Source organism: Glycine max, chromosome 15 (genome assembly GCF_000004515.6).
Source record: "Glycine max cultivar Williams 82 chromosome 15, Glycine_max_v4.0, whole genome shotgun sequence".
Classification (NCBI taxonomy): Eukaryota; Viridiplantae; Streptophyta; class Magnoliopsida; order Fabales; family Fabaceae; genus Glycine; species Glycine max.
This window is the reverse complement of record NC_038251.2, coordinates 48,592,493-48,607,778: the sequence shown is the minus strand read 5'-3', so window position 1 is coordinate 48,607,778 and position 15,286 is coordinate 48,592,493. Positions and strand designations below refer to the sequence as shown.

The following is a 15,286-nucleotide window of genomic DNA, read 5'->3' as shown; positions in this document are numbered from 1 at the left end:
GACAATTGAAGTGTATGTTTGATGCTCCCAAGGTGATGGAGTGTCTTGTGAACTTCCTAATGTAATCATTTAAATTTGATCGATTTCGATTTAATTTTACCATAAATTCAATTCAATCATGCTAATGAACATCCTAATTTCTTTATTAGAGAAAGAGATGCAACTAGGAAAAAAATCAGAGAAAAATATGTGCTTAAAAATTGTCCATTGATGTATAGATGACACCAAACTAGATACTTGACTATTGTTTGATCCAATTTATTATTAACTTTTTTCTTCTTAAAAATAAAAGTGAGGTCAGACACTAATTTTATAAAATTTTTTAAAATTATGAAAAGATAACACAAATATGTTTTTAATCACTTAAATATTGAGTTGATTTTTTTAGTTTTCAAATTACACAACAATCGAATGTGTACCAAATCGTCACAACGATGCACGATTGCCATAATATGATAGTGAATTAGTGATGTATAGGGATATGAAGCCGAAGAACTTCCTTTTTGTTATGGACTTCTGAAATATCATGTTGTTCTTCAAATGTATCCACAATTAGGTTGTTCCCTCTCTTTTTTCTTCAAGTCTACCTTAATAAATAGAGTAATTACACTCCACTATCTTAAGATTTTTTAATATGAGACAAAACTTCAAACTTACTCTAATATTATACTCCCACCCTATTTCCCTATTTGAAATCCTATTCGAAGTAACTCCTTAAGAGAGCTTTCAACACTGATAATAAAACAAGACTTAAATATGGGGTTAATTACATAAATGGACAAATTTTTTTAAAAAAAATATCATAATGGGTATTTCTTAAAAAAATTACAAAAATACATAAATCATACTTTCATATAAGATTTTATTATCAAAAAATCATATATCAAAGCACAGTTTCACTTTTCATTTGTTTAAAATATTTTTTCTCTCTAAGAATTGAAATTATATGTTATAATATGATTTCAATTTTTTTCCTTTTTTCAATTGAAATATGTTAAAATATGATTTTTAAAATAATTAAAAAAACATGTTGAAATCATATGTGCATATACCATTTTAATGTAATAATTTTTTGAAAAACAAAATCGTGCTTTGAAGTACGATTTCTTTGTAGTAAAATCATACTTCAAAACATGAATTATCTATTTTCGTATTTTTTTAAATATATCCATTATGATAAATTTTAAAAAAGAATTACCCCATTATAGTGCTAGAACCCTTAAATATATTTTTCATATTTATAATATACTCTTTTTTAAATTATTACCTATTAATTTTATTTTTAGTTTGCTACGTCACCTTTTTAGATTTTTGCATTTGGTACAACTGGGAAAGTTTCATTAAATACCCACCAGCTCTTTGTTGAGGACTAATCTAACCTCACTTAGACCTTACATTCAACCACGATTACTCACTTAGTCACTTTAGGCAGGAAAAGAGACGGGAAAAAGTCATTAGTTTTCATCATATAAGTCATTCTAGGTAATAAGGGAAAATTCTTCATAGTAGAATTCCAATGTCTTTCTGTGACTTTCTTCATTTTGATCCTTTATCACTTCATAAATAGAAAACCCAAAAGCTTTCATCACGTGAAAGCTCATCTACAGCCACTTTTTGAAAACAGAGGCTTGAATGTTAGTAGTACGTTAAAAGAGCAAGGTGAGTTTTCAACTTTCATATTTTTTTCAGTCTTGAATTTTTACTTATAATGATATTAATATTTATCCTTTCTGTTGAAATTTTCATGTATTCTGAAAATTTATACTTATTTTTTCAAATATTTATTTTTTTATCAATAATATAGATGGTGATAATGTTTGAAGAATTATGTCTGAAGATGAACTTTTATTATTAATGTACTTAGATTATTTTTTTTAGAAATGATTGAAGTTTCGCGATCATAACAACAACGTGAAATATGTTTTTATTAGGCCACATTTTTCAAGTTCATTAAAATATTTAAATATAATCTATTTTTTTCAAAGAATGTATACATTGGTGTGGCTTATGTAATTTACTAACATCTTGGTAAAGAGTAAGTTTGTAATTGTATTTGATTTATCAATACGTTTATGTACAAAATTAATGGGGAAAAAAGTATTTTCCCATAACACAATTTGTCTCCAAAAACATAGGTAGTCACAATAACTCACAACTCACTACTCATCAAATTGAGTTAGACTTCCTTAATAAACAATCGAATCCTCTGGCTATACTTTGATTGACATCCAAAATGTTGGACATTTTAGTGTAATTGATCTCTTTATTATGTTAAAATATGAGTGCACGCTTGTTTTAATGTAATAACGAGATGTTCGGTTTAGGAAAATTTTGGAAGTTACATGGAAGTTACTAAAACTTCCATCAACGGTTGGAAGTTACATGAAAGTTACTAAAACTTCTATCAACGGTAGTTTTTAAAAGAAATAACTTCCATCAACCGCCAAAAACCACCAGTTCTTTGATCATAAATAATCATTCTGGTTCAGAAAGCATAACGGGTGACAAAACATACAAGACCAAAACAAAACTCTTGAATTATAATCTTCTGATTTTATCCGATTGAACAATTTTGGTTGAACCCCGAAATTTGATTCAATCTGAAAGTGTTATACACGACTTCAGATTTTTCCAGTATCATCTCGATTTTTAAAATAACCAACAAAAGATTGAATCAAATTTTTCGAGATGACGAACGATAGTTCGAAGATGACAAGCAAGTTTGCAAAGTTGGACAAGTTTGAAGGGCAGGATTTCAGAAGATGGCAGAAGAAGATGCACTTTCTCTTGACAACATTGAAAGTGGTGTATGTGCTGAGTACACTGATGCCGGTGTTTATGGAAGAAGAAACTCTGGATCAAACAAGGAAGCGTTCGAAATGGGAGAACGATGATTACATTTGTCGTGGACACATTCTGAACGGTATGTCTGACTCTCTCTTTGATATTTATCAAAATGTTGAGTCTGCTAAGGAATTATGAGACTCTCTTGAATCCAAGTATATGGCAGAAGATGCCTCAAGTAACAAATTCTTAGTTAGTAATTTCTTTAATTACAAAATGATTGATTCGAGGCCTGTTATGGAACAATATAATGAACTGCTACGGATTTTGGGTCAGTTTACTCAACATGATTTGAAAATGGATGAATCCATTGCAGTTTCATCTATAATTGATAAACTGTCTTCTTCTTGGAAAGACTTCAAGCATACCTTGAAACATAAGAAGGAAGAGTTGACTCTAGTTCAACTCGGTAGTCATTTCATGATTGAGGAGTCGCTGAGGGCTCAGGAAATTGACAAAGTCAATGATAAAAAAGTAGCAGGTTCCTCTTTCGTTAATATGGTAGAGGAAAGTGGAACAGTTAAGCAAAATTACAATGCTAAAGGTAACAAACGAAAATTTCAAGGAAATAAGAACAAAGGTCCAAACAAACAGACAAAATTGTCATGTTGGAAGTGTGGGAAACCTGGTCATTTAAAGAGGGATTGTCGGGTGTTCAAAGGAAAGAACAACGCTGGTCCAAGTGGGTCTAATGATCCTGAAAAGCAACAAGGTCAGATTGTAGTGAATAATTTTAATTCGAATACGAATTCAAATTATGTATCACTAATATCTGATGCATACTATGTGCAGGATGATGACGTTGCTTGGTGGTTTGATTCAGGAGCAACAAGCCATGTGTGCAAAGATCGTCGTTGGTTCAAGGAATTTAGACCAATCGATGATGGCTCTATTGTGAAGATGGGCAATGTTGCAACTGAACCAATCCTAGGATTAGGTTGTGTGAATTTAGTTTTTACTTCCGGAAAAAGTTTGTATTTGGATAATGTCTTATTTGTACCTGGTATTCGTAAGAACTTATTGTCTGGTATAGTTTTAAATAATTGTGGTTTCAAGCAAGTACTTGAAAGTGACAAGTACATCTTGTCAAGACATGGTTCGTTTGTTGGATTTGGTTATCGTTGTAATGGAATTTTTAAATTAAACATTGATGTTCCTTTTGTTCATGAATCTGTTTGTATGGCCTCGTGTAGTTCTATAACTAATATGACAAAATCAGAAATTTGGCATGCTAGATTAGGACATGTTCATTACAAAAGATTAAAAGATATGTCAAAAACAAGTATCATTCCTCCTTTTGATATGAACATTGAAAAATGCAAAACTTGCATGTTGACCAAGACCATTAGGAAACCTTTTAAGGATGTTAAAAGTGAGACTAAAGTCTCAGACCTTATTCATAGTGATTTGTGTGATTTGCATGCTACTCCATCATTAGGTCATAAAAAATATCTTGTTACTTTTATTGATGATGCATCAAGGTATTGTTATGTATATTTATTAAATACAAAAGATGAAGCTCTTGATAAATTTAAAATTTATAAGAAAGAGGTAGAACTTCATCAAAATGGGCTAATCAAAACTCTTCGTACGGATAAGGGAGGTGAGTATTATGATCCGGTTTATTTTCAATCTACTGGAATAATACATCAAACTACAGCTCCCTATATACCACAACAGAATGGTGTAGCCGAAAGGAAGAATAGAACCTTGAAAGAAATGGTGAATTCCATGTTATCCTATTCGGGTTTAAGTGAAGGATTTTGGGGTGAGGCTATGTTGACAGCCTGTTACTTGTTGAACCGAATTCCTAACAAAAGGAATAAGGTTACCCCATATGAACTTTGGCACAAAAACACACCAAATTTGAGTTATCTCAAAATTTGGGGATGTAGGGCTGTGAGAACTCAGCATAATTTGGCCGATTATTTAACCAAAGGGTTAAGTAGAGATCTCGTGAAAAGGTCGGCTGTGAGATTAGGATTAAAGTCCATCTGAAATCTCTTATGTTAAGATACCCAATTCCCATCTAATATGACATTAGGTGCTGAATTCAATGTGGAAAGCTTAACATGTAGAGATTGGAACACATCATCGAAAGTATCCCAAAAGGTATGTGTTCGGTTCTGCAAGTTAAGGAGGTTGAAGTATAACTTCTCAATGGTTCTTTTGAAAAATTGCATTTGCAGGTGCAAGAAAGAAAAGGACTACCTATATAAGCATGAAGTTTAGCCGCTTCAAGAAGCTGGGACTTGGCTTTGATATGCTTATGAAGGATAAGGACACAGGCTAGTAAATTAGTGTCGAGCAAGAGTAATGTTATAAACTATTGTGCAAATTATCTTCATGTATTCATTATGAATAGAAAGGGTTCAATCCTTAGTGACACCCTAATATTCGAATATTTGAAACGTGTAATTTGCTAAGATGAAATTCAATCGTCACGATATTTCATCTATGCAGTAGTTTGTTGTATGTTATGACTTTGGTGATTTGATCGGTAATTACACTAAAATGGGGGAGGTTTGTTGGACATTTTAGTGTAATTGATCTCTTTATTATGTTAAAATAAGAGTGCACGCTTGTTTTAATGTAATAACGAGATGTTCGATTTAGGCAAATTTTGGAAGTTACATGGAAGTTACTAAAACTTCCATCAACGGTTGGAAGTTACGTGGAAGTTACTAAAACTTCTATCAACGGTAGTTTTTAAAAAGAAATAACTTCCATCAACCGCCAAAAACCACCTGTTCTTTGATCATAAATAATCATTCTGGTTCAGAAAGCATAACGGGTGACAAAACATACAAGACCAAAACAAAACTCTTGAATTATAATCTTCTGATTTTATCCAATTGAACAATTTTGGTTGAACCCCGAAATTTGATTCAATCTGAAAGTGTTATACACGACTTCAGATTTATCCAGTATCATCTCAATTTTTAAAATAACCAACACAAAATAAAGTTAGAACAATGAAATTAACCACATATTAATGGGCACCAATTAGACAATATTGACATAATTGCAATTAACTCTGATTTCACCTTCATTAGGCCTAGTCAGAACATGAACATTCCCTAGCTTCACCATTGACACTGAAAACTGGCTAGTAAAAAGGAAAGGCTATGTTGCAAATGCTTCAACAAAAGGAGCCGTCCTTGCATCTGAAAACAGTGACTGATCTGTTGACAACAACCCCACTTTCCTCATAAGGTTAGTGTAATAGGTTGTGTCAAAAGTCCTAGGGGTTATGACATCAAGGTGCACCAAATCCATCACCCTTTTGCACCTTTTCCTCAACAACTTCAAGAAATAGACATTGAGCGAAGGGTCAGGCTTTCCAGTCCGATTGAAGTTGTAAATCTTATCCATGATAGAAGAGCAAATGCTCCTCCCAATTGTGTGTGAGCTCGAGAGAGTGACCAAGTCAAGAATGTCTAACCCTTTTTCTTGAAAGAATGCAATAAGGGCTGTGATGTTTTCATGGCCATGAGGAACCATATTGGCCTCTCTGGCTAAGGAAATTTTGTTATCTTTTCTGCCAAATGGGACTTCCCAGAATGGTCCTCCAGCCATAAGAGTGGCATCTCTTGCTGCAGCAGTGAGAATGTCAGCACAAGAGACTATTCTTGGACACCTTTTTTCTAACTCAATCTTGATATTATCAATCAATTGGAAGCCTCTCAGGGTTCTGCTCTCTAATGCAGTCCTCTCACTTCCTGGATGGTTGAGCAATATTGATGCATCGCATCCCTGCATTGTATTTGATCAATTGAAGTGTATCAAACAAAGTGTTTCATGTCACATTCACTTCAATCAACATTTCTAATTACAATCTTAAAATGTTAAATCATAATATAGGTTAATATAGTTAGGAGTTTAACTAGAATCTCGCACTCTGAATTTTTTTAAGTTGTCATCTATTTACATGTGTTAACTATTAACTAATAATGTGTTATACTTATATATGTGTTGACTAATATTACTACAATGTAATTCACTTCATTTTAGATAATAAAAGTATTTTTTTTTTCTATGAAGTAAAATAAGTACTCAAAAATAGTGTAAAAGTGAGGAGAAAAATAGTGAGGAATGGAAGGTTAATGATGTTGAAGAAATAAAAGTGCAAATGGTCATGGTCCGGTTATTTATTTTATGTGTTTCAAGTAAGTTTTGATTGTCATCATCCACACAATGAAGAGACCAAGATCTGCATGTGATCCTATTTTCAAACCAGAAGTAAGTTCTGGTCCCAACAACATTACAGTTATTACGAACATCTTATAAAGATGGTCATGTGACAGATCATATTCTACCTCAAATTGTCATCTTATCCTTGTATATTTTAATTCTAGTCTAATCATAACTGATCATGTTTGGTAAGATTGTGATTTAATAATAATTACTTTAAAAGTCATATCTAAAATTATTTGTAATTAGATTACAGTGCAAAAAAATTTATAATGAGAATGTATTTTAAATGCTGGATTTCAACCATGTTTGGCTACAACAGTCAAAATGATCCAAATCAAATAGGAATATTTATCTCCAAATAAACACTAAACACTCTATTTTTTCTAATGGTCCATCATATGTATCAAATGACACCTAGCAAATTAAAGTGATCCGTGATGCATGAATCAATATGCATGTGGCCAATTCAAGTGTACCTTATTCCAAGTAAGCAAGAAACAAGCATAGGAAACACATTGCCAAATTTAAAGAGAGATTGAGATATGTGATTACCCCAACAGCACAGTCATGGAAATGAAGGCGTATGATGGCAGGGGCCAATGTAGGGTCCTTCTTAACCCAAGCTGCAACCTTTTGTGAGATGATGCCTTCAACATCAGGACATGTTGTGTGATAGTGACCAATGGACAGCAAGGCCTCAGGGGGCAATAAGGGCTTGAATGATTTCTTAGGCGCATTTCCTTGTGTAGAAAGACCATAAATGATGCTTAACGGCAAGGTAGTGGAGCCTCATGTTTCATTAGCAATGCCAGAATATTGTATAGGTATGTTTTTTTTTTTGCATTAATGTGAGAGAGTGATGCATGTATTTAAGGTTGGGGGTTTGATGAAAATGTGGTAGGCACTACTACTACTACTCTATTGGCTTTAAGGTGGACATGTATGCCAACCTATGAAGCACGGATGCGGCTCATCACCGGTGTGTCCCATGTCAGACTCGCACCGGACACCCATACGTGTACGACTCCGGTGCGACGCGGTGTCCGTCGCCGGCGCCGTCACCGGACGCGGTTGAACAGGAGGACACCTCTGGTTGGACGCAGCCCACCACGTAGACACGCGCGTCGCGGCCCCTTAAGAGCCTTAGGTTTTTTTATTATTTATTTTAAAATGCTTACAAAAAAAATACCTCTCCTGCCGTTCTGTGTCTTCTCCTTCTTCTTCCCACAAGCGCCTCCATTGCCGCATTGGTTTCCTTCCCCGCGCGGGTAAGCTTTGCTTCTTATTTCATCTCTGATTTTTCTTTTCTTGCTGCCTGATGCCTCTGGTTTTCCTTCCCAGCAAGCTTTTCTTTTCTTTTCTTGCTGCCATGCCTCTGATGCCTCTGGTTTTCCACTTTACTCTTTAAACATTTACACATTCTCTCTCTTTGGCTATTATCCGCTGGATATTACATGTTTCTCCATTTTTTTATTTTATAGTAAAAAACAACTTCTTAGCACGTAAAGGTTGTTTTCTCGCTCTCACACACACACATAGCACGTAAAGGCTGTTTTCTCTCTCTCTCACACACACACATAGCACGTAAAAGCAACTTTTCCCTTTTAAATGCATTTACCTTTATTTTATTGTAAAAAGCAACTTCTCATTGAAAAAACACGTAGGCCTAATGCTTTTTGGGAGTCTCTTTACTTTTGATCCCCACATGTTGCTTTCTTGATATTTCTATTTTGAATTTAGCTTCTCTAAACTAAAGACTCAGGAGATTTAAAGAGTGACGATATTTCTACGATTAATTTAAAAAATGGATTATATTTCTAAAATGCTTTAATTAAAGTTAGTGATGGCCAGTTTTCTCGCTTTCCAAATCGTGTGGAGCAGTGGTGTGTGTTTTTTTTCTTGGTGATATGTGTGGATGGCTGCAAGGGTATTGTGCGTAATTAAGTTCATGTGCTTTAATGCTGTGAGACAAGTTGTATTGAAGCAATTTGCACATGTGTTTTGGATATTTTTATTTAAAAAATAAGTTAATAGTAAAATTGAAAATGAATTTTTTTGTTAAATCCAAAAGTTATGTAAAGATGCTCAACTTAGAATTTCTTTCTAAAGTTAAATTTTAAAATTAATTTTTCAATGTGAAAGTAAATAGTCAAATATTTACTTAAATTCGTGTTAGTTTATATTTCAACCTGATTTTTTATAATCAAACACAGATCATTAAAGTTGTCATAGAGATATGTTATTGTATAAAGATCTAATACTGAATCATGATTTTATAAAAAGTTAAAATAATTGATAGTAATTTATGTTTTTTATTGTAAAGGCTGTTTTCTCTCTCACACACACACACATACCACTTTACAAAGGCTTATTCATTAGAATATGACATGCCAACGTCTAGGAGCTTCTAAATGCATTTACTTTTTTTGCTGTGAAATAGTCAACTTCACTATTCAATTATTTATCCATCTTATTTCAAATTTCAAACAAAGCATACATGAACTATGCAGCACGAGGAACTTCTAAATCTTTATTATTCTTTTTAGTTAAGCTGGAGATAAATTTGTTATGTATTTGTCATGTACATGTTTTTGGAACGTATTTATTTTCACATTCCCGGTCAACATTGATTACAAATTGCTTTTTGTTTTTTTTTTATTTAGAAATTATTTACATTAATTTTTTATTTTTTTAAATTGTTGTAGAGATGAGTGCTTCTAGTCCTAGTCAAGCTAAAGAACAAGATGATGATACCAAACCTTTATGGACCTATGTTACAAAGATAAAAAGTGTAGCTGGTGGTGGAAATTATGAGATAAAATGCAATATTTGTGATTTTACCTTTAATGGGTCTTACACTAGAGTGAGGGCACACTTGTTGAAGATGACAGGAAAGGGAGTTAGAGTTTGTCAAAAGGTAACAGTTGCCAAACTTATAGATTTGAAGAAGATAGACAATGAGGCTACATTGAGGGTGGAGAGGTCAAAAACAAAATCTGTGTCATTGCCTCCGGTTTCTACTCAACACCAAATGGATACAAACACTCTTGGTGTTGATCCAAAAAAGAGAAAGACATCATCTGTAGAAAATGCCTTTAATTTGCAAGCTAGAGAGACACTTGATCATGAAATTGCTAGGATGTTTTACTCTTCGGGGCTGCCTTTTCATTTAGCAAGAAATCCTCATTATAGGAAGGCATTTGCCTATGCTGCCAACAATCAGATCAGTGGTTACCAACCTCCAGGTTATAATAAATTAAGGACAACATTACTTCAAAACGAGAGAAGACATGTGGAGAATTTGTTACAACCAATTAAAAATGCATGGAGCCAGAAGGGTGTGAGCATTGTTAGTGATGGATGGAGTGACCCGCAAATAAGATCTCTTATTAATTTCATGGTTGTCACAGAGAGTGGACCTATGTTTTTAAAGGTCATTGATTGTTCAAATGAGATCAAAGACAAGGATTTCATTGCCAAACATATGAGGGAGGTAATTATGGAGGTTGGACACTCAAATGTTGTGCAAATTGTGACGGATAATGCAGCCGTTTGTAAAGCAGCAGGTTTAATAATTGAGGCTGAGTTTCCTTCCATTTATTGGACTCCATGTGTTGTCCATACATTAAATCTTGCTTTGAAGAACATATGTGCAGCCAAGAATACAGAAAAAAATAATGTTGCTTATGAAGAATGTTCTTGGATCACCCAAATTGCGGATGATGCAATGTTTGTGAAAAACTTTGTCATGAGTCACTCTATGAGACTATCAATTTTCAATTCATTCAATTCATTGAAATTGTTATCCATTGCTCCAACAAGATTTGCCTCCACTATTGTAATGCTCAAGAGATTCAAGCAATTGAAGAAAGGACTCCAAGAGATGGTCATTAGTGACCAATGGTCTTCTTATAAGGAAGATGATGTTGCAAAGGCTAAATTTGTGAAATATACTTTGTTAGATGATAAATGGTGGGATAAGGTTGATTATATTCTTTCTTTCACTAGCCCTATCTATGATGTTCTTAGAAGAACGGATACAGAAGCTTCATCCCTCCATCTAGTATATGAGATATGGGATTTAATGATTGAAAAGGTGAAGAATGCCATATATCAATATGAGAGAAAGAAGGAGAGTGAAGGATCAACCTTTTATGAGGTAGTGCACTCCATATTAATTGACCGTTGGACTAAGAGTAGCACTTCTCTCCATTGTTTAGCTCATTCTTTAAATCCTAGCTAATTGACTCTATACTTTTTTACTTACATTTTTTTTAGAATTACATAAATTTTAATCATGTATATATTTCTTTTTAATTGTAGATATTATAGTCATGAATGGTTAAGTGAAGATTCTAATCGAGTTCCTCCACATCAAGACATGGAACTCACTCGTGAAAGATTAAAATGCTTCAAGAGGTTCTTTCTTGATGTGGATGTAAGAAGGAAAGTGAATATTGAGTTTGCCAACTTCTCGGATGGAAGAGAAGGTTTTGATGATCTTGATTCTTTAAATGATAGAGGTCAAATGGATCCAAAAGCTTGGTGGCTAGTTCATGGCATTAATGCTCCAATACTTCAAAAGATTGCCCTTAAGCTACTTGTGCAACCTTGCTCATCTTCTTGTTGTGAAAGGAATTGGAGTACATATTCATTTATCCATTCTTTAAAGAGAAACAAGATGACACCACATAGAGCTGAAGATTTAGTATTTGTTCATAGCAACCTACGACTTCTCTCAAGGAATACTCCACAATATCATCAAGAGGAAACTAAAATGTGGGATGTAGCTGGAGATGATTTTGGGTCACTTGATGATTGTGGTATTCTCGAAATTGCTAGTTTGTCTTTAGATGAACCAGAGTTAGAGGGTGTCTTTTTCAATGATGATGGCTAGTTTGTGAAATTCTTGAAGACTTGAAGTTGCTAATTCATCATCTTGCTTTCACTACTAAAAAAAAGGCCTTCTACATCGGTTCTAAAGGCCTTTCTACATCGGTTATGACGCGTAGTGATAACATAGTGTCGTTGAATACCGACATCGGTTGGAGAATCGTCTTTGAAGGGCGACCTTTCTACATCGGTTGTGTAGCTTAACTGATGTAGAATGTGAGCTTTCTACATCGGTTCTAAGGTTGAAACTAATGTTGAATGATAGGGTTTCTACATCGGTTATCAGTCAACCGATGTAGAATGGGTAATAATGGCAAGGTTTCTACATCGGTTATCAGTCAACCGATGTAGAATTTGAAGGATTTCTACATCGTTTATTACTGAACCAATGTAGAATGGATAGGAATGGCAAGGTTTCTACATCGGTTATAAGTCAACCGATGTAGAATTTGAAGGGTTTCTACATCGTTTATCACTCAACCGATGTAGAATAATGAATTTTTTATTATTATTTTTGCGAAATTTATAATTTCCCCTTCAAATATTGATGTGATGTTAAAGTGCATGATTGTGGTATACTAAATGTAAAAATACACATATTTGAGCCAGTAATAGAAAAATCACAAACTACGTGCTAATTTAACTTACTAGAGTTAATTACTATCTTAAATTGTATTAGTATTTAACTACTATATATATATAATTATATATTGTGCATTCTTCCTAATATTTCAACTTTTCAACTCAGTGCTAATTTAAAAATTAAAATTTTATACTAGGAAATAATAGCCATGTACGTTATCTAACTTTCAAACCAAATTATTGTATGAATAAATTTATTAACCTAAAAATTCAGCATCTTCACATAATAAATTAAACTACCAAATCACCAATAGTCTTCAAACACTAGTTAACAGGAAACTAGCAAGGGGTCTAGCTCACTCAAATAATACCATTAACTAATGACGTAATAATTATAATTCATTGACTAACCATAAGATAACTTTGAAATTGACTAACCATAAGATAACTTTGAAATATCACCTTACGTGGTTTTAAGTAAATATTTACTTATTTAATTTCACGTTCAAAAATTAATTTTAAATTGATTTTGAGCTGATACAATGCAACTTTAGATAACTTTTACAGTGGATAAAATAAATTTATATTTAGTTTTACTACTTTTTTATTTTTATAATACAAAAGTAAATTAAATCTCTTTAGATTAACTAAAATTAATTCTCTTTAAAATCATACTTTTATTTTAATAACCTATGATGATTTTTAATGTAAATTTTTACTACATGGATTTTTTGGAATAAAACTCTAATTATGATTACATAATAATATTAAAAAAAACTTGAAGAACTATATTAAAGTTTTTTTTTATCATGTACAGGATGATCACAGTCTTTAACAGCTATAGTTATTTATTAGAAGCTTTTTCTCGGGAGTAACAAGACCACAAGAAGGTTGCAGGAATTCTTTTCTCAACAAAAAGCTAACTAACTATTTTATTATCAATAGAAATCAAGACGCCCTTTGTGAGGCATTCATCAGCTGCTAAACTACAAAGCAGCCATATTTGGTAGAACCACTGACCCAGAGGCAAAATATCTTAGGTGATGACTTTTAGAGAGGAAAATAACAAAGGTAATTAAATTTGAGTTATTTATTGAAAGAGGTGTAAATTTGTGAAATGAAATATTGATGTAATTTGTTCAAATTACGGAGGGAGGGCTTTGAGTCTGTAATAGTGCTACTAACTATCTGAATTAAGTAGGATTGTATCTTATGAAGTATATGTTTAAGCGTACCAAAAAAATGAAGAAATACACGTAATTGTTTTTTTGGAAGCAAAAAGTTTAGGAGAATTAAGTTATGAGACTTATTAAAATCAGGACATGTTTTATAAATTTAAAGAGTGTTAACAGGGATACTTAAAGATCATCCTAAAAAATAATATCCTCATGTGGCCAAAAAAATTGTATAAAAACTATATTAATACTTTTGATAATGGAGTTATGTATATTTTCTTTTAAATAAAGAATAAATACCAAAATAACTTGCTATATTTGAAATATTTTGTCGTATCTTATAAATAATTGAGACATGTTATTAATTATTAGTCATTAACTATCCCTTTTGTCGTATCAAAATAAGTTACTGGTGAAGAATTTGGCTAATTCTTTTTTTGTAAGTCATAAGTTCAAATATCCTTACCATTCTCAAAAAAGAGGTCCTTACTGAAAAAAAATCAATATTGCTTGTCTTTTTTACGGGAAAAAGTCATTGTTAAAGCATATCAGTGAGATAATAAAAATCAAAAGAAAGTTTAATTCAGTTGATCAAATAGAGTGTGGGTTATTATAAATTTTTCATATTATTTTTAATTTTTTACAAATAAAAAAGTGACTTAAAAAAACAATAACAGTGACCAATTAAGTGTGAGATAAAATATGAAATGTAACACAAGATCTCCTAAATTTTACGTTTTTCACTTTGTTTGTGGTAAATTATCCATAACATAAATACATGATTGACATTTCATTCATTATTGCATTCTAATTGTCATCTACCACTAGTTCCAAAATCGATTATGATTTAGATGGGATGACTATGACAAGGAGAGTAACAACCTACTGGGATTTTCTTACCTATAGTGCTGTGAGATAAAGCCTAATTGGATAACGGTATAGTGCTGTGAGATAATGTTAGTTATTGAATGGAGATCAAAGCAAGTCCATTAAGACATGCAATGATAGTGGCCAAAGGAAGTAAGAAACTTAATAAGTATAAAGCATAGAAATATGCTGTCCTGAAATTGGAATGTTAATCCATAAAAGGTATATATTGAACAGTGGAGAATAGCTCCTCTCGTTGTATATTTATTTGCACATAACCACTAAAATTTAATCTAGTTTCACGAAAATTTGCTTTCAATACATTTAAAGAAGCTGAATGACATTGTATCAATAAGAGGTATCCACCAAATAAGGAATAGCTACTTTGATCTTCAGAAAGAAAAGAAAGAAAGAAAGCAGAAGTGGAGAAAATAAATGAAAAGCAAAAGTTGTCATAAAGAAGCACTTTTTGAGTTTCACAAAAGGGTGGACATTGGATTTTAGATTTTCCCAAACTTCAATTATTAAACTCAACACATATGTATTCTTATATAGATATAGATAGTGAATCCAACCATGCACCCATGCAAATAGTGACACCAAACATTCATACACATAAGAGAAAGAGAAGAGGTTACCTGGAAGAAGAATTAACCCATAGATTGCTGGAAGTGTAGCCCATATCATTATCTATAGATGCATTTGGAGTTCCTCTCTGATTGGGTAAA

At 32.6% G+C, this 15,286-nt stretch overlaps 1 protein-coding gene and 1 pseudogene across 1 annotated transcript; one reads left to right on the top strand and one right to left on the bottom strand.

The window, feature by feature from the left end:
* Nucleotides 1–5,850: 5,850 nt before the first annotated feature.
* LOC100793625 (peroxidase 7-like) lies at nt 5,851–8,055 on the bottom strand (annotated as a pseudogene).
* A 1,693-nt stretch (nt 8,056–9,748) lies between these two features.
* On the top strand, nt 9,749–11,284 carry LOC102669914 (uncharacterized). The gene has a single exon (XM_006598557.1). It carries the CDS (start codon nt 9,749–9,751, stop codon nt 11,282–11,284), a length of 1,536 nt encoding a protein of 511 aa, XP_006598620.1.
* The last annotated feature ends 4,002 nt before the right edge of the window (nt 11,285–15,286 follow it).

Coding starts and splice junctions, on each gene's coding strand:
- LOC102669914 (XM_006598557.1), top strand. CDS start 9,749: ATGAGTGCTTCTAGTCCTAGTCAAGCTAAAGAACAAGATGATGATACC.